The sequence below is a fragment of the Sitophilus oryzae genome, unplaced genomic scaffold (genome assembly GCF_002938485.1).
Source record: "Sitophilus oryzae breed Bouriz unplaced genomic scaffold, Soryzae_2.0 scaffold_857_pilon_pilon, whole genome shotgun sequence".
Lineage (NCBI taxonomy): Eukaryota > Metazoa > Arthropoda > Insecta > Coleoptera > Curculionidae > Sitophilus > Sitophilus oryzae.
In genome coordinates this window covers 2892748-2918207 of record NW_022147480.1, presented here as the reverse complement: position 1 = coordinate 2918207, position 25460 = coordinate 2892748, and the positions used below count along the sequence as shown (strand labels likewise).

At 30.0% G+C, this 25460-nt stretch overlaps 2 protein-coding genes and 1 non-coding gene across 3 annotated transcripts in view; 1 reads left to right on the top strand and 2 right to left on the bottom strand.

Annotated features, from left to right (window-relative positions):
- LOC115889885 (general transcription and DNA repair factor IIH helicase subunit XPB) overlaps window positions 1-20614 on the bottom strand; it is a 30773-nt gene extending 10159 nt beyond the window's left edge. Inside the window, exons 1-10 of the mRNA XM_030909975.1 lie at window positions 20356-20614; window positions 20004-20222; window positions 18896-19022; window positions 18630-18837; window positions 12879-12945; window positions 12640-12814; window positions 11155-11305; window positions 10944-11102; window positions 5577-5699; window positions 5307-5491 (exon numbers count right to left, since the gene is read on the bottom strand). Of these exons, the coding sequence (XP_030765835.1) occupies window positions 5307-5491; window positions 5577-5699; window positions 10944-11102; window positions 11155-11305; window positions 12640-12814; window positions 12879-12945; window positions 18630-18837; window positions 18896-19022; window positions 20004-20222; window positions 20356-20458 (1517 nt within the window). The 5' untranslated portion in view covers window positions 20459-20614. The remainder of the gene's footprint in view (window positions 1-5306; window positions 5492-5576; window positions 5700-10943; window positions 11103-11154; window positions 11306-12639; window positions 12815-12878; window positions 12946-18629; window positions 18838-18895; window positions 19023-20003; window positions 20223-20355) is intronic.
- The window catches only part of LOC115889886 (chromosome transmission fidelity protein 8 homolog), a 34245-nt gene extending 13220 nt beyond the window's left edge, over window positions 1-21025 (bottom strand). Inside the window, exon 1 of the mRNA XM_030909976.1 lies at window positions 20732-21025. Coding sequence (XP_030765836.1) covers window positions 20732-20751 — 20 coding nt within the window. The 5' untranslated portion in view covers window positions 20752-21025. The remainder of the gene's footprint in view (window positions 1-20731) is intronic.
- Window positions 21026-21121: 96 nt separating this feature from the next.
- On the top strand, window positions 21122-21193 carry Trnap-ugg. Its single transcript has one exon. It is a non-coding gene; the product is annotated as a tRNA-Pro (tRNA).
- Window positions 21194-25460: the final 4267 nt, after the last annotated feature.

The following is a 25460-nucleotide window of genomic DNA, read 5'->3' as shown; positions in this document are numbered from 1 at the left end:
AATGTCATCGAAGATACGTAGTATACCAAGTTTAAGTCCAATCGAACGCCAGGAAATGGTATCGTAATAGTACGTAGGTACTACATTATGGTACCTCTTGATATGCTTCATGGTACCATAATATTGCAATGTCATCAAAAATACGCATAAGTATAATCAAATATGAGCCCAATCGAACGTCAGGAAGTGGTATCATAATATGGTACTATAGAAGGTACCACTTTAAATGCATTATAGTACCATCATATTACAGTGTCACCGAACATTCGTAGCATACAAAGTTTAAGCCCAATCGAACGCCAGGAAATGGTATCGTAATATGGTACTACATTATGGTATCCCTTGATATGCTTCATGGTACCATAATATTGCAATGTCATAAAAAATATTCAAGTATTATCAAATATGAGCCCAATCGTATGTCAGGAAGTGGTATCATAATTTGGTACTATAGAAGGTACCACTTTATATGCACCAAAGTACCATCATATTACAATGTCGCCGAACACGTAGTATACAAAGTTTAAGACTAATCGAACGCCAGGAAATGGCATCATAATATGGTACTACATTATGGCACCTCTTGATGTACTTCACGGTACCATAATATTGCAATGTCATCAACAATACGCAAGTATAATCAAATATGAGCCCAATCGATCGTCAGGAAGCGGTATCATAATATGGTATTATATTAAGGTACCACTTTATATGCATCATAGTACTATCATATTACAATGTCATCGAAGATACTTACTATACCAAGTATAAGTCCAATCGAACGCCAGGAAATTCAATTACAATCAAACGTCACAAAGTGATTGTAATTCAGCTCGTAAGATTTAACTCCAACTAACATGGCAAGTTAAATACCCAAACGTTTGAAAAAAGAGCTCTGATCTATTTTAATATGTTTAAATGATGTAGCAAATTTGAAGCTAGACTTTATAAGGAAGTATTACAATATGAATTACACAATGGCAACACTGCATAAAATTGTTTTAAATTTCGTGTGTAGAAAACTGTTTTCTTTTAAATTTATCGCCCTCTATTATGTAGTAGCGAAACTACCACACCAAAATATCTGATTTGGAGACAGGCTTTAAAAGCCTGTCTCCTTTTGATACCTACGATTTTATACGTGTGGCGAGGCTTCTGTTGCGTAGCTAGATATTCTGTGCTAGTAGTCATTTGATTAATTATGAAATCTTTACTCTAAAAATACCGAAATACAGGCTGTTTCAAATTAAGGAACGGTAAGAGATATAGGGTGGCGTAAACTGGGGTAAAGTTGCCTGTTATTGAGCCCAATCTAATCCCTTTACTAATTGAACTTATCTTTGTCGCTTCCGGAAATATGACAGAAAAATTGATATTACTGGCTATTTTGACTCCAAAAGTAGCGGAAAAAATAATCGTGATACTCTACAGGGTTGTTCACCACATACGACACGGAGTATTGTAGCTAAACGATTAGATATTTACAAATTGTAAGTTTTGAGTTCGTTGAAGGACTATTAGAGCTACAATTTAAAAATATTTTTACAAGATACAGAGTGTCCCAAATAAATAAAAAATATCAAAGTGTAATAAATAAAAAATATCAAAATTTTTTTAAGTGGAACACCCTGTATATTATTGCATTTTTAGTTTCTACGATTAAAATAAAGGTAAATTTGATTAAGGTTTATTACACTTAAACCAGGGTTGGCATGATTTAAATCATGATTTAAATCGTGATTTAAATCAAGTGATTTTATTTTAATCATCTGATTTAAATCAAAAAAATCATCTTTTTTAAAACATTGTAATAAATCGAAAAACAACTGTAAAAGTTATAAAAACGTGTTCTAGAAAACTATAAAAATCTTTCTATGGCAGACAGGTGTACCTTATATCATCAAATAAAATGTTACACTTGCTATTATAATTTTTAATATCGTACTTTTAATAAATCGAAAAATAATTATTGTAAATAATAATTTACATCAAACATTACAAATAATTTTTTATCAATTTCAAATGTTGAAAATAATATAAAAAGTAATACCTTGTAAGTAATTATATCGAGCAACAATTTGTACACTCGTTCAATTTTACACTTAATATCAGTTTAATAATATATTTTGTACTTTTGTGCTTGGGTATAAAAGCGTTTTACTTTTATACCTAGGCGTTAAAATGACAAAAATATAATACTTTTGTGACGTTTGACAAAAAAGCCTTTTGATTTAAGCGAGCGACTTTTTTGCGGAATATATTGGTGACCGATGTGGAAATATGACACGCCTCGTAGAATTGTTAATGTTATCATCAGAATTACGAAGATTTAGCCATTTAGGATAGTGGTTTAATTGGAATTAAGTCCTAATTATTTGGAAATCCGATTTAAACAATGTTTTCTATTAAAATCAAAAAAATCTGATTTAAATAAAAAAAATCTGATTTAAATTAAAAAAAGCTGATTTTTTTGATTTTTTTTTAAAAATCATGATTTTTTCCAACCCTGACTTAAACCTTACCGATTTTGAAATATTTTCAATTTTGTGAAATTGCAGTATAAATTTTAAAGCTTCATTTCCCCGAGGGTATCAAAGTTTTTAATACTAAATATTTACTGAAGTTTATTTATTGATCAGTTATTGTGTTGCATTAATAAAAATTATATTACCTTATACAGAGTGTCTAAAAATTTATTTTAAATAATTACTAGCTTTAAACGGCAATAACTTGTTTAATCTAAATGGAACACCCTGTATATTTTATGAGAATCTGATGCACAATTTAATTGTCTATCAAATTGTATTATACCACGTTTTACCTATTCCTTCAAGTTTTCATAGAAAATGCATTTTCTTATAATTTAAACCTCATTTATCAATATACACATGGAATATTGACATTTTAGATTGTTTTTAAAACAACAAATGTACAAAATGTACAGGCTAGTAATTTTATCGTTAAAACGATAATATTACGAGCCCATTTGTATGCAAAAAGAAAACTACTTAAATCTTTATAAAAGAGTATACCTTTAATTAAATATACCACCAGTATTTCCGCCCAAATACTAATTAATTACATACTTAATTGTGTTCGTTAATAAATTATTCTAAATAAATGTGGATTTGAATCAGAAATCAATATAATAATAAGTTATGAAAATGAAAGTCTCTGTTGTTATAAATAAGCATTTGTCAAATAATGAAATAACATTTTTAAGGTGTTAGTTTTTTTACAACACTGTCTAATACACATACATAATTCAGTTTTTTAGTATTTGAAGCAATTATTATTAATCAACGCAAACAGTCAATTAATGTAGTTTGAATACTGGAATCATATTAATTGGTCCTCTTTAACAAATATTTAAAGTTTTTTATTTTTTAATGAAATAAACGAACTATATCGACAATATTAGTATCTGTACTCTTTAAAAATTTGGTACATCTTTAAAAATAATTTAAAATGTCTATATTCCATGGGTATATTGATAAATGAGTTCTAAATTACAAGAAAATGAATTTTCTACGGAAACTTGAAGAGATAGGTAAAAAATGGTATAATACAATTTGATAGTCAATTAAATTATGCATCTGATCCTTATAAAATATACAGGGTGTTCCGTTTAAATTAAACAAGTTATTGCCGTTTAAAGATAATAATTATTTAAAATAAACATTTAGACACTCTGTATAAGGTAGTAAAATTTTTATTATTGCAACACAATAACTGATCAATAAATATACTTCAGTAAATATTTAGTATTAAAAACTTTGATACCCTCGGAGAAATGAAGCCTTAAAATTTATACTGCAAGTTCACAAAGTTGTAAATATTTCAAAAACGGTAAGGTTTAAGTGCAATAAACCTTAATTAAATTTACCTTTATTTTAATCGTAGAAACTAAAAATGTAATAATATACAGGGTGTTCCATTTGAAAAAAATACAACTTTGATATTTTTTATTTATTTGGGACACTCCGTATCTTGTAAAAATATTTTTAAATTGTAGCTCTAATAGTCCTTCAACAAACTCAAAACTTACAATTTGCAAAAATCTAATCGTTTAGCTACAATATTCCGTGTCGTATGTGGTGAACAACCCTGTATATTATTTAGGAACTTTAGTTTGATAATTCTACGCCAATATTTTGAAAAAATAAATTCCAGTAAAAATATGAAACTGATAGCTTGATCGGGGGAGATTTTTACCATTACTCGACAGTTGGTTAACCTGAATAAATATTTAGGCTGTATTCCGTTGCAAAACCAGGCGAATCACACCGGTAAACTACGGTAAAGAGCGGTTCCTGAAAAACATCGGTCTGATACGGAACGGTTTGGTAAAATACTGGAAAACGTCAAATGTTGACGTTTTCTAAGTTTCAATACCTCTACTATAAAATTTATCTTTTATGCATTTTTGAGGTACAGTACGTCTGTCCGTTCTGTGGCTACGGGTATCCGTGAGAGGGGAAACGATATTCTCTCGATGTTTTTCGTAAAAAATTAGACGACGCGTCCGATCAATAAAAATTCGACAAATTTGCAAGTAGCCAATAAAATGAGTGGGCGGAGCGATTTGCGGTGACGTACTCATCAAGTCGACGTATAAAATATATTGCTGTTTATTTAAATGTTTTTTGTCCGCATTCCTTTCATAGACACAGATCCAGCAGACGAACTGTACCTATTCTCTGCTTTTACGTTTGCTTCTTCTTTTCAATGGAGTTTAATATTGAAAAGTACTTTATTAATAAACTGTTAAACTCGTTAGACAGCTCAAATGAAGATTTGCAGGTCCAATATTAAAACAGATTAATAATAAATAAATAAATCTAATCAATATTTATATTTTTATAGCTTACAAAACATTCACGACTACTTGTTGTCTTGTTTTTCATGTTTTCTTTAAATGTTCCTGACTTTAAGAAACAATGGCTGCATGATAAGTTTAAATGGTCCTAAAAAGTCATTCTATTTAGTTAATGAAATTTATTTACCTTTACTTCCTACCTCCAATGCTTTTGGATCTAAATACAAAATATTATTACAAATTTTAGAAATTAAAAGAGAATTTCACTTGAACTTCCAATATTTGCTTGATTTCTGTCACATAAATGACATTGATTGACAAACAAAACCAGAAAACCAGCCTTCTCGCGTTGGTTAGTTTGGTGACAGTTATAACCGAATTTTTCAGGAACCGTGTTCCGTAATAAGAAAACTTTCAGGAAACCGATATAAACGGAACATAAAACCATAACCAAGGTAAGCAACGGAATACACGCTTAAATGCATACCTGGCGATGAAACCTTTCTTCTGTAATTCTAACCAATTGGCTTCGTATAATTTTGGCCCTATCAGAAAATTTAAATCTGCAATTTTGTCGTCTTCACGCAATAACGTGGCTGTTAAACCTAGTTTACAATGAGATTGGACTAGAGTAAGCACTCTACGAAACATTTTCGCTGGGATAGTGTGAACCTAAAAAAATATTATAACTTTTCTAAAACCTATATTAATGTGAACGAATACGCGAACACTCTGTACATATTAATTAATAACGTACTTCATCAAGAACCATAATTCCCCATTCCTGGTCCTGTAACCATTTCATGGTTTGCTCTGCTTCCCAAGAACGTTTTTGAGTATGAGTTATCATTGAATATGTAGTAACCAATATATAGCAACCCTAAAATAATGTTTTCACTATTTTTTAGGAGTCAAACTGTTTTAAAACGCAAAGGAAGGAGTACATACACAGATAAAAAATTAGTGTTTAAATTTTTTTTTTGTTTGAATGTCAGAGCAGTACTGAAAAGTTAATAAAATAATTTTGGGACAGTTTTCACTGTCTGAAAGCTTAATATGGCGGTCAGGATAGAGGCTATAATTCATTTGACTCGATTCACATAATAGACGTATCTGTTAAAAACTAAAGTGATCTTCAATAGTTGAAGGCTTGAAGTAAATAATGTTCTAAGTGCCAAAATCGGTTTGTCATGTTTTATTTGCAAAATGTCCTAAGTTCCATAATCAACAACATATACAGGGTGGTCCGAATTGTATTCCGGAAACTTCGGGATAAGAATAACTAAAAAAGTTCGTATAAATGTAGATCCTAAAATGCTTAATTTCAGAGATACAGGGTGTAGAAGTTTCACTTTTATTTCAATTTTTTCTAAATAATTTCTGAAGTAACGTCAATATTTGGATGAAAATTGGTGTCTGGGAGTTTTTTGACATGAGAAATTTGATTTTGATCTCAATATGACTCCTACTAGTAGAGGGCGCCACCTACATGTGTTTTAACTGTTTTGAAGCGTAATAACTTTTTGTCCGTACCTGTATAAAACTACCGAGTGAAAAAATATACATCTCTGTGACTTTTTACGTAAAAAATATCTCTTTGTAAAAATCGCTACGAGCAACCGTTCTTAAGATATTTAGAATGGAAATAGTCAATACATGTCATTATTGACGAAAAATAAACACTTTGGGTAGATAGTTATTTCAATGAAATAATAAATTTAGGAAATTTTTATTTTTTTTAAATTAATCATAAATTTTTCTGCAAAAAATGATGATAAAACAGTTTCTGTTGAACTTTTGGCACAAAAATATTTCAAATTTATGATTTCAGTCTAATAACTATTTAGTCAATATGTTTAGTTAATGTCAACGATGACAGGTATTGATAATTTCGATTCCAAATATCTCGAAAACCATTACTCGTAGCGATTTTTACCAAGAGACCCTTTTTACGTAAAAAACGTCGTAAATATAATTTTTTTTACTCAGTAGTTATATACAGGTACGAACAAAAAGTTATTACTCTTCAAACCGGTAAAAAAATATGTAGGTGGCGCCCTCTACTAGTAGGAGCGATATTGACATCAAAATCCAAATTTCTCATGTCAAAAAACTTCCAGACACCAATTTTCATTCAAATATTTGACTGAAAAAATCGAAATAAAAATGAAACTTCTACACCCTGTATCTCCGAAACTAAGCATTTTAGGACATACATTTATACGAACTTTTTTACTTATTTTTATCTGCAGAATATACTGCCGAAGTTTCCGGAATAGAGTTCGGACCACCCAGTATAAAGCGTTAAGTGCCACGGGTACTAAATTGTATTGAAAACAATTCACAACAAAGACAACTCCCGTTCTTATACATTGGTTATACAACAACAGAAATTGTTGTTTATCTCGAAAAAAAAATGTGCGCATATTTGACGCGAAACTTCTTACTTCCGTCTGTTTGTCCGTTTAAGGACTCCATTCGGTTACCTCTATCCACGTGCCGAGTTTGGTTCCAATCGACTCATAATTAAGAAAAATCCTGATAATTTCGTCCATTTAGAGGCATCGCACAGTGCTTCGTCCCATGGACAAAAATCGAAAAAAAAGGTTAAATTTACTAATATCTCAATATGTAATTTTATACTTATAGCAATGTTCAACCATCCTGTATATTATTTTTCATAAACAGCGTTTTTTGTTAGCAAATATTTTCACTAAAAATAAATTTTGCGATCATTATCTTATATCAGGGAAAAGAATAACATTCATAGTAGTTCTGTATATGGAGTTAAACGGTACGTACTTAATTGAAAGCCACTATGGATATTGTTAAACAAAGTATGTACTTTAACTTTATTTCTAAACAAGTTCGTTATTGTTTAGTTTTTATTTATTTTTTTTAATGATTCTTAAATGGGTATAAAAATTTTACGTTTTCAAACTTCAAAAAGGCATTTAAAAAAAACATATCAAAACATATCGTATTTATTGAATATTTTTGTTGCGTTATTCATACACTTTTAATTTTTGTATAGTTCACCTGCGTCTGCTTGCGACGAACTTTATTTTATAATACTTTTCAGATGGAGTAAAATTGATAAGCAATGCCGATTTGGTTAATACTTGGCTTGATCATAAGGACAAGAACTCAAAATTATTTGTATTTCAAAAAATGTGTTCTTTATGAGATATTAATGCCTTCCAGTCAAATGGGACACCACTTGTGCCTGAAAAAGCCCACTATGTTGGAGCGAAACGTCGCATAAAAAAGTTTCCCCATCTTTCAATTTATTATAAAACCTCATACCCAAGAAAAGGAAAAAATAATATATGGATATGGTCTATTAAAGAGGTAACTATTAACATCCGAACCCCTCATACCAAAAAAAAGAACAGTAACAACGCGAAAAAGTAAACATATTAGAAAATAATGTACAGAAATATCTTATATGTGAGGATACTTCATCTACCTGTGATTTGGATACTATAAATTTGGAAGATTCTGTCAGCAATGATTCTTCTGAATCAGAGTAGTTACGAACTATGCATTTTGTTGTCCTAAAGTAAATTTATAGTATCTTAAGTTTTTTTTTAATTAAATATAACATTAATGTTTCTTTTTCATTACTGAAAAACATTTTTATCTTATATTAGGCTTATATTGTAGGAATCATGTTCTAAAGTTATTTCAATTCTTTTTTATCACAGGGATTTATTTAATACTTACACCGTTTTCATACTATAAATTATTATTTCCTTAGATGGAACACAGCTCCAACATTTTTATTATTTATAAGATTTTTTTTCATAAACGTGGGACTAAGAACATCATCATTTAGTACAATGAGAGTACTCATCATTTGTGTCAAATAAACCTAGTTTGAATAAATTACCTACAATAAAAGAGAAGTTTTGCATTTTTGTCCTCTAGAGCCATATGTCCGAAGCACTGTGCATCGGTTCGAAACGTCGAGGGCGTCATCCTGTCCCCAATAATCAACCCACATTTTTCTTCAATATCAAATGATATTGAAGAAATATCCGATGAAGATGTAAACGAAACGTCGTATCCAACTTTGCAGGGTGGGACCGTGTGCACCATCGCTCATCTAGCCTACCCACCAAATTTGGTCGCCAAATCGGACGACATCAACAACTGTCACAGTGACACGTGTCGTATAGGGTCGAGTTGGCTTGGTCCAATCTACCTACATACCCAATATCCGTAGGGTTCCGTAGTGCACGAAACGTCGTCAAAATATCATGAAAAGATGATGGTTACCACTTTTCCTCTCGCGTCTCGTGTATCAATGTTAATAACTCCGGACTGGATGATCAGAATCCAACAAACGAGGGCTCGTTTAAAAGAGCGTTTCTTACTCTATATTATATCATAAAAATAATAATAATAAGGTTTTGAACGTAGACGCTAGGGGGCGCTTTCTTACAATTTAACAAACATAGCGCGTTTTATCAAAAAAATTCAATACGATAGTATATGTAATTTTACCTGATAGTAAAGAGTAGTAAAAGCTTAAAATGTCAGCAAAACCGCATCTTGATATCTTAATTCAAACCGAAGATATTAGCAAAATTATAATAAATACCAAAAAATAAGCCCTTAATTACCTTATTTTTACAACACGATATCAGTAGCCCTCTTGATTATGGCCATTCTAACAAAAAAATAAGATAGAAACAGTTAGTTTATTTTAAAATCGACGAAATACCAGAATACCATAACACCAGATGTATTAATGTCTAATAATTAAGATAATAACCTCGTTAATAACAGTGAACAATAAACGATGATTCAGTGAAGTCATGGTAGGCTTTGGAAAAAAGTTGCTTTGGCGTAATGGTATAAACGTCAAATTGTTATTAGATCAACATTTTGATAGTCTTAGCAGCGTTTTTTATCTTTTAATTGCTTTTTCAAAATGCCAACAATTTCAACTACTTCAAATAATAAAGGCATTTTGAAAAGGCAATTAAAAGATAAAAAACGCTGCAATTAAAAGATAAAAAGACTATCAAAATGTTGATCTAATAACAATTTGACGTTTATACTATTACGTCAAAGCAAGTTTTTTCCAAAGCCTACGATGACTTCACTGAATCGTTTCTTGTTCACAGTTATTAATATTTGAATTATTAGACATTAATACATTTGGTATTATGGTATTCTGGAATTTCATTGATTTTAAAATAAACTAACTGCTTCTATCTTATTTTTTTGTTAGAATGGGCATAATCAAGAGGGTTACTGATACCGTGTTGCAAAAATAAGGTAATTAAGGGCTTATTTTTTGGTATTTATGATAATTTTGCTAATATCTTCGGTTTGAAAGAAGATATCAAGATGCGGTTTTCGCTGACTTTTTAATATTTTACTACTCTTTACAATCAGCTAAAATTACATATACTATCGTATTTAATTTTTTTGAAAAAACGCGCTATGTTTGTTAAATTGTAAAAAAGCGCCCCCTAGCTTCTACGTTCCAAACCTTATTATTATTATTTTTATGGTATAATATAGAGTAAGAAACGCTCTTTTAAATGAGCCCTCGTTTGTTGGATTCTGATCATCCAGTCCGGAGTTATTAACATTTAAATAAAGATAGATCCAACCACTTTATTTTAGCAGATAGGGGAAAATGGTTCTAATGAAAAAAATCCAAAATTTACTGAAGATTACGAAGCTATTATTTATAGTAGTCATTATCTAGGCAAAATTCTGTAAAAATTCTATTTTCTTATTTTCCATAGAAGTTGCGCCCTCTAGCGGCCGTTTTACAAGCTTGGAAATAATTTCCAGCAATTTCTCATAGCCCCTTTAGTTATAAATATTTTTTTCCGTAGGCCCTACGGCTAATACTTTACGAGATACAGCCGAGAGCTATTCTTAGTGGGACACCCAGTACAATAAAAAGTATGGAACTGAAACGGAACGGAAGCTTACGTATAGCGTCATTACAATAAAAAATACGGAACGGATATAGAATGGAAACGGAAGATATAGTGAGAATCAACCTTAAGGGTTCCGTTTTTTTCTCTTTTGAGGTACGGAACCCTAAAAACAGTATTTTACTCCTTCCTTAGTTATTTTTATTCAATATTTTTACCATCGGTTTGTCTTTAGCTTCAGATGTAAACCGGCAAATCATACTATCATCCGCAGTGGACCACATTTTGAACTGTTGTTTCCACTGTTCCACAGAAACGCCGGAATTACAGAGCACTAGGGCTCGTTTCCTCACCGTACAACATGCTGTTACACCGACCTAACGTAAAAGATGATTGAGTAACATGAAATAGAGAAGTTACGCAACATACTAAAGATTTTCCTGCGCCACATGGTAAGACTATCACTCCAGACCTGGCCCTTCCATTTCCAAACATTTTCCTCAAACTTTTCTCCTGATAAGGTCGCAAAACCGCCGAAGGTCTCAGATCGATATTTATATCAGGGTTTACTGTGTCGTTTCTATAATAACACACAAGATGGTATAGTCTGTGAAGCGAATAACTTTGAATTTGACAGTTCCCGCGGGCTTTTCTAGTGTTAATTTTATTAGGTTAGCAACTTGCGGCCCTGCTGACGCAATGCCGTCTCTAATAGTACAGCCTCACTTAACTATGGCTGAAATCGCATTCCATAGTCAATGTAGATAGTTTTAGTGTTAAGAATAATAATTTAAAAAATATGTGGTCATCTTTTGACAAGTTTATATTAGTTTATTAATTGTAGTAAACATTATGTGGTGTGTGGTGTGAATACGTTATATGTAATTTTTTGGATTATATTCGACACTATTTTTTTCATATGACACAACACTGATGAAGGCTGTAATGTTACCCGAAACGTTTTTTTTTAAACCAAATAAAAATAATGAAAAACCAAATGAAAACTTAATCAGCGTTTTTCACGAACCCAAATCCCAAGAAAGTCAAAAATTTTAGAATAATTTTACATATAAAATGACAGCGATCTTTATTTCATAGCCATCGCTGACCCCTTCTTTTCTATGATATTTTATTATTTGCAAATATAATTTTTCGAACATTGATACTTGCAAAATATACATATAAATATTGTGAATGCAAATAATAATACATCACTATTAGTAGATATTGAATGTTTTTTGTTAAATTAGATCGATTTTCAAACTCCAAAATTTAAAATAAATTTTACATTTTATCCATTATCTGATGTACCTATTCATTATTTGTATATTGTAAAACATTTGCTGCATTTGTGTGGTTCATAGTTTATTTGCCAAAGTATTTATTACTATAAATAGGTATATGTATTGTATTTATTAACTGTATATTATGTATATTTCATGTAAACTATATCATTTTTAAAATACAATGTTTATGAATGAACATGTATCATGAATACATGTTTTCCATGTATTTTACAACATATTTATTAATCCGTAGTATCTAACTAGCGTGACGTCATCAATCTCGCCCCGAGGTTGTTCTATTAGAGACGGCATTGGTCTGATATTTAGAAATGTCAAAAGCTGATATGACATTTTACTTTTGGCAATTATGACATTTTGTGTTGATTTTTGCAAGAAGAGGAAGAACTGTCACTTGTTTTATTATTTTCCTTTTCTGTTTCACGAAAGTAAAAAGAGTTACCTATCTGATTCGTTCAGGCACTCAGTTTAAAGAATATCAGTAACTTTTTTGATAGAAGGATTTTATATTTGCCATGTTGGTAAAAAATAACGGTCAAAATTAAAAGTTATTCATTTTATAGACTATATCAATAAATATTAAGTATTTTAGTAAAAATTAGATATATACCTAAAATCGTATTCAGCTAATAAGGGATATTCGAGTTCAATGCAACGTTTCTGAATGACTTCGATTTTTTCTTGGTTAACTTCAAAAGAAACGGTTTGAAGAGCCGACTCGTCTTCATCTTCTTCATTGTCCATTTTCTCATAAAAGTTTGTTATATCATCAGGAACAGTGTTACCTACAATATGTGTCGACGAATAAAGTTTAGAAATATAAACAAAAAAAATTAATGTGAAACATACTTTCATTATTTTGTTCAGTAGATGCCGGCTTTCCGCCAAAGGTTGGAACATTTTTCTTATCTTGCACCTAAATAAATCAGCAAAATCAATATATTTACTTGTATGGGATCATGGTATCAATGACTAAAGAATATAAGGACGCGCATATACGAACTGGAGCAAAATCTGTGATGTTAAATTATATGACGCCATTTTTTTGGTGCCAAACAAATGAAGATGCAAGAGGGATACTTTTTGCGATTTTTAATAGTTTGTTGTGGGTAGTGAACTTTACATAAACTTTACTACAATGGTGATTTATTCAGTTTTCAAGAATAAAAGCGTAAAGGTAGCGAAACGCGCGTTCAGTGCTAAAGTAAAGTGTTTGTGTACGTAAAAGTAAAGTAGTGGTGTATCGTGGTCAATTAGTGTTTTATTTTGCTGTTCTAATACCAAAGATCCCAACCCCCAACTGTAATCCTGGTGTTATTGGTCCTTGTACTCTTTAGTCATTGTATTGTATAAAGGGCTCGGCAATAGTGCGTCGGGAATCTGTAGCTCCTAGAATAAAAAAAAAAACTTGGGAATTTTGTTTAAGTGCAAACCTACAACAGAAGATAAAAAAAGGCTGAAAACTAACCCCGATAAAATGATATCCAGCTCTGGAAAGAAACGACCACGTGAGACTGCTGTCGAAAAGCTCGACGACTTTTTCGAAGCGGTCAGGAATTTGATAAATAGATTTTATCTCGAATTCAAACTCGTCCCCGCAATTAGAAAGCTTTTGCAAAAATTGCAGGAAGAATCGAATTTTCCTTTTGCAGGGAAACGCTTAGGGGGTTATTAAAATCATAGATAAAAGAAAATAATCTACTATTAAGATAGATATGAAACTTAATAGTAAAATTTTGGGTCAAAGCGCCCCTCCGTGTTTTTAGTAGAGACTACGTTTAACCCAGCGCCTTCGCCTTTTCTGCTGAAAATGTTTTTTATGTATATATTTGAATTCAAAGGATTTATTTTTAAAGTTACACTGATATATTAGTATATCAGAGTAACTTTAATAAAACATAAGAATATATATATTTTACAATTTATTTTTTTATTTATTTTACAGAGTTTCATGTAAATGATCGTAAGTCGACTGGGGCTGTTTAATGAATAGACCGAGATTTATAGATTTTAAAGCGAACGAAAAAAAAAATCAAACAACGAATACATACCATATATTTTCTTTTATCTAAGATACATACCTTATCGTCTTTTGGAAACACGTACATTTTTGCAGTTTTGTTAGTTTCTTTGCAAGATGCAACACAACAAGAAAACACCATTTTTACATTTAATAAATAATAAAACTATTTCTGACTATGATATTTAAAATTTAGATAGATAGAAAATTAAAAAACAAACGAGTATTTGCAAACGCAGGCTCAAATTCAATAAAATCCAAAATTTTTCCTGCGAAAATCAGGCTTTTTTCACTGAAACGGTATTTTTTGATTTATCAGCAGTCATTGTCAAGTTGACAATATACAGGGTGTTTTCGAATTAGTCTAAAAAAATTATGGTGTGATTCCTCATGTGTTCTTAAAACAATTTTATATAACCATTAGGTCTAAAGTACTTCCTTTCTGATCTACAGGGTGTTAAAAATTTTAAAAATCGATTTTTGCTTAGCATAAATGGTACACCACTGCTTTTTAAAGAAAATAATTTTTTTTCTTGACTGGCCATCCTTTTTCAACAAAATTGATATTTTGAGTTTTTCTTGTTCATCAAACGGTTGTCGAGAAAAAACTAAATATACTTATTAAGAGCCCGCCTTAATTCGTTTTCTAACGATTTTTTATTTTTTAGATTAATTAGGAAACACCCTGGACATGCATATCACAGGCAACCAAATAAACTAGTAACCTCTAAAAATTATTTTTCCTACCACTAGCGACATACCGTGTTTTTAGTGTGTACTAAATTATTTTATCAAAATTTCACCATATAAGTTTCCAGGCAATGATTAAAATCAAATGATTTTTTTTGACGTAAATGTCAAAATAACAGATAAATATTAATGGAGCGGCGCGGCCCATTATATTGCAGAGAGAGATATAAATATATACGCGAAATTCGAAAATGTAGCCAAGTATTATCTATTTGGATGAAACATATGGGTAGACAATGACCTAACCTTTAAAAACTGCTGGCGGAGCGATACCATATCTGGTGTAATAGGCAATATTGGATCTACTGGTGAGTAAAATTATGTTGTTTGCGCTTCCAAAGTTAACTATTTTCAAGATTTTTTTATTGCTGGAAATAGTTATATCTAAAATTATGTATTATAGAAAAAAATATAGTTAGTACAGATATATAAATAAATATACCTCAAGACTCAGTCTTGATCATCTGCTGATGGCAGACATGGTTAGCGAAACGTGCGTCCAGTGTAAAATTAAAAGTGTTTTGGTGTATTGTACTGATTTAGTGTTTTATTTTGCTGTGTAACACCAAAGGTTCCAATCCCCAGCTGTAATTATTTCTTCTATTATATTAACAACACAATAATAAAATGATTCAAAATATTTAAGGGAGCTTTAATAAAAGCTTTTAGTGTTTATCTGCTAACTCAACAGTAACGATTCAAACAGCATAAAGTTTTTTGAAAAAAATTATTAATCTGAGTATTATAATTATGATACACATTATTTTCATATAACACCGTACGCCCATGCCTATTTTATGAATGAAATTGGGCGTGTTTTGTTTACAACTGCGTTCCCCTGCCGATACCCCGTAGCTACAGATCCGTTGGTCACACTATAAGCCATGAACTTTTTAAAAAATCTGAAAGGCGCATGTTTATGACCCCACAAAACTGCAATTCTTTCCCCATTTAACCGACTCTCTATCTCCAGTAGTTTCCGAGATACCTAACGAGAACATCGTAGGAAACTCACCCTGTATATTTCGACAGTTTCAGAGATATTAATAAATAAATAAAAAGTATATTTTTTTCAGCCTTTCCTAAAAAATTATTAAAAATATACTCTGTTTTTTTTCTCAGGTAAGATTTCGACAGACGATGACAGAAAAAAAGCAGATGACGTCCCATACCAATCTATTTATTTTACTAAAAAAAGTTTCTAATAATTTTTAAGTTAACTATGGATGGGTTTAAATATAAATCCGTCATACGTCGTCTCTTGTTGTTTTTAACCAGTTTTATTGGTTTATTTCAAAAATGACAGATCGTATTTCAATTTTATTGGTTTGACGGAACGATGAACGACAAACGGACGCCGATGCGTATGAACTCGCCTTTAGTTTTGACGCTTGTCAAAGTCTTGCCAAATTAGAGGTTATAATTTTGTGTCAACTTTTGTCAGTTTTGTCAAATACCCTGCGTTTTGGAAGATGATGCATTTTGATTCGTGTTATGACGTGTGTTTTGTGTCTTTTGATGTCAAGTGAAGGAAAAATCGAGTGAAAATTAACTGTAGACCCAGACCCAGAGCACAATTTATGGTTAATACTCGCTGCCCAGGCAAAAAGTCTTATACACCAATAAAGTTACCATCATTAAAGTTCGTATACCATCTAGTCGTAGATAAGTGCATCTCGAATATGGTAGAAGGACCATACTAAACACATACTAAAAACTGGAGTAGCTGTAAAATATCGACATCACACGATACGTAAATAATGGATTTTTGTACTGCACAAGAAAAATAATGCCAAAGGTACTGGTTTAAAAAATTAAGATTAAAGTTAATTAATCAACCTTTAAGGTACCCATAAAATTTAGTAAGTGTTATTAATAATAAAATAGTTTGTTTTATTTATGTTGTTTTATTCATTCCTGCGGAATATTACAAATTTGTATTTGTACATAAGTTATATTGATAAATATAATCATAAATGCGGGAAGCTTCATAAAGCTTGAAAGTGAGAAATAGTTCTTTTTATATTTTTTTTTTTATGTGGTGTCTTGTTCTTGTTTGTTTTATGTGGTGTCTTGTTCTTGTTTGTTTTGTATTAACACATACCGTTTTTTATTAAATAAAATAACTCGATTACATTTTTTCAGTTTTGTACAGTTTTTTCACAATATTTGAAGTACAGTTGTACCAACTTATTTCTTTGTAAAATAAAATAAACTACTTTGAAATTAAAATGACAGACACATCTATCACTGTCAAGGATCTTCTCGTTGGACAGACTATACAAGAACTGTCCTGAAATCAAAACTATTTCAGGTATTTACTTTAAATGGTCTGTACTTACTTTGCTATAGATATGGTAATCATAAATTATACAGGACGTTCAAAATTCTACGCCAAACTTTCTAAAATACAAAATAATATTTTTTCGTTTTTTTTTAATAGAATACCCTGTATATATTTTTTCAATAGATGGAGAATTAAAAAATGAACATTCTTTTTACCGTTGAAAGAGTCATATGAAATAATACTGCGTGTATCTGCAAACCCATTAACATTTTTGAAATACTTTAAATTCCATTTAAAAAAAGAAAGAAAAAATATTTTATATTTTATTAAGAGTGGGGTAGAATTGAACATCCTGTAGGATTTAAAATTAGGATATTTTTAGCAAAGTTATGTATAGACCATCTAAAGTAAATACCTAATATAGTTTTGAAAAAACGGTACAAAAAAATATGTACAGGGACATCATTTTAAGTGTCTCACTCGGTTTATAATTTTCCTGTTTGGTATTTAAAGATAGTAGAAAGATTTTCTAATGTAATTTTTCGCGAGGATGCCGATTCTCTACACCAAAATTTTTTAAAACGTCAATTTTGACAGATACGACGCCATCTTGATTTTTTTTAAATAGAAATCCTATCATATTTTAGCATGGTCCGGGTAGACATATTTTGAAAAAACGGTACAAAAAAATATGTACAGGGACATCATTTTAAAGTGTCTCACTCGGTTTATAATTTTCCTGTTTGGTATTTAAAGATAGTAGAAAGATTTTCTAATGTAATTTTTCGCGAGGATGCCGATTCTCTACACCAAAATTTTTAAAACGTCAATTTTGACAGATACGACGCCATCTTGATTTTTTTAAATAGAAACCCCCACATATTTTAACATGGTCCGGTAGACATATTTTAGCTAATTTCAAAAATATATAGTTTAGTATACTTTGCTCTTACCGTTTTCGATATACAGTGGATTTAAAAATGAATTGTTCCAGAATCATTTTAAGTGTCATACCAGACAATTCTATTGTCTGATTCCCTTACTTCTCGACTTGACCAAAAGATGGCGCCCGAAAAAGTCTTTTAATTTCTGGCGGATACGTTGCGGTTGTGCAGGCAACCAGTAATACATTTTTAATTTCTGGCCATTTTTCTTGACAGTATAAAAAAACGTATTAACGTAAAAAATGGAGTTAGCAGGTTATCACGTTTCACTGGCGATTTGTAATAATTTTTTTAGGAAGGTTGAAAAATATATATTTTTATTTATTTATTAATATCTCTGAAACTATCGAAATATATTTATCTTAGGATTAAGTAAAGTAATTAGAAAGGAAACCGAAACTGCAAGAATATACATTTAAAAAAATCATCCCGACCCACTCACGTTTTTTTGAGCCACCATATAAAGTTAAAATATTTTCCTGAAATACATCCTCGTACACACTTTAGGTTTACACTTAAAGAAAATTCCAAGTTTTTATTCTAGGAGCTACAGATGCCCGACGCACTATTGCCGGACCCTGTATATTTATCATAGTTACTTGTGTAATAAATCCATCGCCTTCCTCCTCTACATTTCTTCTTAATCGACATTCTTGTATAACCGGATCCTTCAACAGTTTTTGAAGTATTTCTGGATGGGGGCTTTCAACAAAATACTTATTGTGCTTCAAAACCAACTTAACTTTACCATACGATAGAGTACAGAGTTTTATAAACTCTATTATTCCATCGGGAACAGTAGTTTTGCTACAAATTTATTTGTTTTGTAGATAAAATTGATTTAAGCTCATTTAATATATATTACCTCAATCTTTTTAAGTATTCAATTATATCGTTTGTTTGTAAACCAACACTTACAGCTGCATATAGGGAATATGCTGTTAATTTGTATTCATGTATATGTTCTGGCCGAGATACGGGTTCTGAAATGGCTATTTTTTGAGGTTAGCAAGATATTTTTAATCAGAAAATCAAAAAATATAATATACAGGGTGGCGAATCTCATTTGACGCGGAAGCTCCAAGGAGAATGACAGTTTAATAACATAATGTTGATAAATTTACAACTATCTAGATTTTATCAAGTAATAAAGATCTATTGCCACTAAATAATAAAAACGAAAATATTTAAGAAAACCTATGTCGGAAAGGTAGGCAACATTAATATGAGAATGACAGTTTAATAACATAATGTTGATAAATTTACAACTATCTAGATTTTATCAAGTAATAAAGATCTATTGCCACTAAATAATAAAAACGAAAATATTTAAGAAAACCTATGTCGGAAAGGTAGGCAACATTAATAGTATTTAATTAAAGAGACATGAATTCTTCATTGAATATAGGAATAATACAACGGGTGTTCCATTTAAAATAAAAAAAATAAATTGCACACACAAAAGTGACCAATGTCTAATATTAATTTTTGCGCACTCTGTATAACTTTTTGGAGTCAAGTTATAATTTGATTTACAATGTAAATTATGTTATGTATATATTTATAATGTACAGTACAATGGTTAGTTTAACTACATATTAGCCTACAATTCCAATTTAGGTAGCTTTTATTGAAATTTAAAATTTCTTGTTCATTTTTAGAAATTGTTAATTATGTCAAAAACCTTACATTTTAGACATATGCTTCTCTAATGAAACCCACCTTTATTTCTTTCCTAGAATGTGAAAATCAACTAATATATAGGGTGTTCAATTACAAGAAACACAACTTTCATGTGAAACTTTTTTGGGGACACCTTGCAGAACTCATATATACACCTTACATAGGTGTACTCCCAAAATTCCATTTCAATACAAACTGTCATTCTCTTTGGAGCCTCCGAATCGTATGAGTCGACTAACTAATTTAAACACAAACTAACTTTGAAAATGTACTTGAAAATAAATAATTACCAATTAAAAAATCGTGGGCATGTTTATAAACTGGAGAGAAAGACTCGAGAAAAATGTGTCCATTTGGAGCTACCCATAAAGGCCTGGATGTATTGTCAGGCTTTAGGACCATTTGAGATCTGTAATCTTTCGCACCGAATTCATCTTCTTGTGCTTTTTCATCAGATTTTTCAGCATCTCGTGCTGCTGCTCCTGGTACAGATGCTTCTTCTCCCTCTCCTTGAACGAACAGATATACATAGAGTTAAAATATACCATTATTAGTTCAATAGTTTGTGTACAAAGTGTGTACAAAGTGGAATGTGGGGTACTATTGTTTATTTATATTTAGGTATTTCATATTTATACGTACCTGTGGTATCGTCTTCCTCTGGTATCCAGGCATCTTCCTCCTCTTTTTTACGTTTTTTCGATGCCTTTTCACTTTTAAATCCGGACCTTTTTGGGGGGCCCATCGACACTGTTCACAGTAAATTCACACACAAATTCTAAATTTTTTATTTCCTTTATAACAAAACGGTTATTAAAAAATTACAAACGATTGCAAAATATTTTGTTCCTAAAGTTTATTTGAGGTTATGTTATATTTGAGTTTGACTTGACATGCCGTGGTTTGACAGTGACAGTCCCAAACAAAAACAATTTTGGCGCCAAATATTCTTCCAAGTTGTTTGAAAGGTTTCAAGTTTAAAATACTGTTATATGTATTGCAATAATATGGTACTTACGGCTTAATAACTATAGGCATTGTTGGGTAAAACTATCTTAGCTTAAATTATTTCGTATTTCGTTATTTTACACACAAGGCTGCAAAAGTTTCTCGTGTTTACCTTTGTCCACAGCCTTTGTCTCATTTTTTTCAACTGAAATGCCATCTTATGGTAAAAATATGAAATGCATCTTTTTAGTTTATCTTCTGTGGTTTAATTATTTTTTAAAATTGTATTGCAAGATAACTGTGTCTCTGTGCTGTGTCTGTGTGTGAACAGAGGTGTGAACTTGAAGTATGCGGTTCTCAAAAAAAATCAAAAATTTGATATAATAATTTTACGGTTTTCTTTAATATATATGAATCATGTTTGGTTAATAATACAGTTTAGAAGACACCTACGTACTGAGGCTCAGTGGTCTAGGGGTATGATTCTCGCTTTGGGTGCGAGAGGTCCCGGGTTCAAATCCCGGCTGAGCCCGAGTTTTTTTTTCTTCAAGAATTATAAAAATTATATTTATTTATCCTTTATTACTTCCCATTGAATAAAATACTCTTTATTCAATGAATTTTTCATTTTATATTGCAGGGGCAAATGTTAAACATGTCTCATGAGCTCCAGAATTACCATTAATTAATATTTCATATCGTTCAGTTTCATAAAACTATGACAAGCCGTTTTTGCTTAATAAAACTACCATATGGTGTATCTATTTAGCGAAATATTTTAGACAAATAAACTTCTTATATTACGGTCTGCATTCTATTATTAAAACTTAAATTTGTTTCATTGGTTTAGTTTTGAAATTTATTTTTGTTTCATTACAGAGTTAACTAACTACAGGGTTAATTAAATAAAAAACGACAGATTAGAGGATAATTTTTAAAACTAGTTTTATACAGGGTTGTTCACCACATACCTACGACACGGAGTATTGTAGCTAAACGATTAGATTTTTACAAATTGTAAGTTTTAGGTTCATTGAAGGACTATTAGAGCTACCGTAAAATGGGGTGAATAGAAACAGTTTCGTAGACTATTAGCGATATACCGGTTGATAAAAATGTGGTATTATTTTCCCGAATATTTTAAAACATGGGTCTTTGTTTGTTCTTTGCGTATACATATAATTTGATTTTTGAAAAATATGCATATAAATATTAAATAAAAATAACATTTGTGTTTCTATTCACCTGCTATTCGGGAGAATAGAAACACACATTGATGTTAATGTTTATGTTTTTTTTTTATTAATGTTTTTATCTATTCTACTTCCAACAAGGTGATAGAAACAGTAAATTATTACATATTTAAGTAGGTTTAAGAATAATTAACAATACATATAATATGACAACTTACCAGCTTATGTATTACTTTAAAAATAAATATTTTATTGATAAAGTTGACAAAATAGGTGACAGAATATACTAACGAAAATAGGTGATAAATCGATCTCAGATTTATTGATCAGCTGATTGACAGAAACAGTGCTGCCACAGATAAAAATATAGTTTTTACATTTTATTGTGTATTACCTTTGGTATTACCAATGATAGAAAAATTAGATATGTCGACTCTTTTTACTTTGAATATTTTTAATCGTGATTTGATTTTTTTCAGAAATTTTGTTTCTATTCACCACTATGTTTCTATTCACCCCATTTTACGGTACAATTTAAAAATATTTTTACAAGATACAGAGTGTCCCAAATAAGTAAAAAATATTATAGTTGTATTTTTTTAAATGGAACACCCTGTATATTATTCTATTTTGGGATACTACGATCGAAATAAAGGTAAATTTGATTAAGGTTTATCACACTTAAACCTTACCGTTTTTGAAATATTTTCAATTTTATGAAATTCCAGTAAACATTTTAATGCTTCATTTCTCCAAGGGTATCAAAGTTTTTAATGCTAAATATTTACTGAAAATTATTCATTGATTAGATATTGTGTTGCAATAATAAAAATTTTACTGTCTTATACAGAGTGTCCAAAAATTTATACTAAATAATTACTAGCTTTAAACGGCAATAACTTGGTTAATTTAAATAGAACACCCTATATATTTTACCTGAAACAGATGCACAATTTAATTGTCTATCAAATTGTATTATACCATTTTTACCTATCTCTTCAAGTTTTCATAGAAAATACATTTTCTTATAATTTAGACCTCATTTATCAATATACCCATGGAATATTGACATTTCAGATTTTTTATAGCACCATATATGTACAAAATGTACAGGTGGTAAATATTGCAAGTTCATTGGCATACAAAAAAACTATTTAAATCTTTGTAAAAGAGTATACCAATTAATTATACCACCATTATTTCCGACCAAAAACACCAAAAATTAGTTAATTACATACTTTTAAATTGTTTTAATTAATAAAGTATTCTAAATAAATGTGGATTTGGCCCCGAAATCAATATAAAAATAAGTTATGAAAATGAACGTCTCTGTTTTTATAAATAAGCATTCGTCAAAAAATGAAATAAAATTTATAAGGTGTTACTTTTTACCACGCTGTCTAATACACACACAAAATACAGTTTTTTAGTATTTGGAGCAATTATTATTAATCAACGTAAACAGTCAATTAATGTAGTTTGAATATTGGGATCATATTAATTGGTCCTCTTTAACAAAAAAATATTTAAACGGTATTTTTAATTTTTTAATTAAATAAGCCACTATATCGACAATTTTAGTATCTGTACCCTTTGAAAATTTGTTACATCTTTAAAAATAAGCTAAAATGTCAATATTCCATGGGCATAGTGATTAATGAGGTCTAAATTATAAAAAAAATCGTTTTCTATGAAAACTTGAAGAGATGGGTAAAAAATGGTATAATACAATTTGATAGACAATTTCATTGTGCATCTGATTCACTTAAAATATATATAAATTAAAGAAGTTATTGCCGTTGAAAGCTAGTAATTATTTAATATGAATTTTTGGACACTCTGTATAAGGTAGTAAAAGTTTTATTATTGCAACACAATATCTGATCAATAAATAATCTTCAGTAAATATTTAGTATTAAAAACTTTGATACCCTTGGAGAAATGAAGCCTTAAAAATTTTACTGCAATTTCATAAAATTGAAAATATTTCATAAACGGTAAGGTTTAAGTGTGATAAACCTTAATCAAATTTACCTTTATTTCAAACGTAGAATCCAAAAATAGAATAATATACAGGGTGTTCCATTTAAAAAAATACAACTATAATATTTTTTACTTATTTGGGACACTCTGTATCTTGTAAAATATTTTTAAATTGTAGCTCTAATAGTCGTTCAATGAACCCAAAACTTATAATTTGTAAAAATCTAATCGTTTAGTTACAATACTCCGTGTCGTATGTGGTAAACAACCCTGTATACCTATATTCCCCGAAAATTAAATCACTCAGTAGAGACTGAGTGATTAGACACTGACATGACATTATGGTATTTTTGGAATGGTTATCTTACGGAAAATCCACAGAAGGAATAAATAAGACATAGATTTTAGAGTAAAAAATATATTTGAGTCACAATGTAAAGACATGGAAATTTTATAGAATACTGAGATTTATGTATAATCGATGTATGATAACCGTTATCAATGATCTAATAATGGGTAGTTTTTTTAATGTATAAATTAATCATTCTAAATTCTAATATGGTTATTTATAGGAATTGAAAAGTAGAAGGGAAAATAAACCAAAAAAATAAACGAATTGTAGAGATTTCTAAATTCCAAAAAAAGCGATTTAAATCCAGGTAATTTCTGTGATACATATACAGGGTGAGTCTTAACTAAGTGCGAATATTTTTAGGGGTAGTATATTTCGACCCCAGAAACACATCTATGAGGTTTATTTCACGAAAAAAAAATAAAAATTTCAAATTTTTTGAAAAATTTTGGAATTTTCTTTCAGTTTTTAATTAAAAACCATAATTTCTTGATAATACAGGGTGGCGCACCATATTCGCCTCGGTTGACTATACGAAAAGGGAAAGATGTAGAAACAAGTTTTCTTATGGGTATATGTAGAGAGACAATGTGCATAATTTAAAATTATTTTCAAATATACAGGGTGTGTCAGAACTAAGATCCATACCAAAGTTATATTTTTTATTATGGAATACCCGGTATTTTATTTCATTTTTGGATTCTTGGGCATAAAATAAGGCATTTATTATAAAGGTTTAATATGTTTAAATGATTTGGTTTTTGAGATAGTATTTAAAAATATTTAAATGCATGCTATAATAAAAAAGTTTGTTAACATCCTGTACATTACTTTTCAGAGTTAATTCTTGTGCTGACTTGGAAGCCAGAGAAATAAACTTTACTAAAAAAAATATTGCTTTCTTAAATGTATACAGGACTAGAAGAAGCTAATAGAGAAGCGATGGAAAATGTTATCGCAAACATCCATTAATGGATTCGCACTAGAAGAAGAAGATACCTATCTGGCTCAGATTTTGAACAGGGTTGTTAAGTAGTTTATGAAGCAAAAAACTACGCCAAAAATTACGCGTAGTTTTTTGTATTAACTACGTTTTAAAATTTTAAAAACTACCTTCAAAAACTACACAAAAACTACCTACAAAAATATAGTAAAACATAAACAATTTAGACTTTAAACAAAAATCAAGCCAAATTCTTATCATGGAAGTATGAAGTTATATTATATTTGTATAAGTTAAATAACATAAGAAAAAAAGACAATTTTTTTCA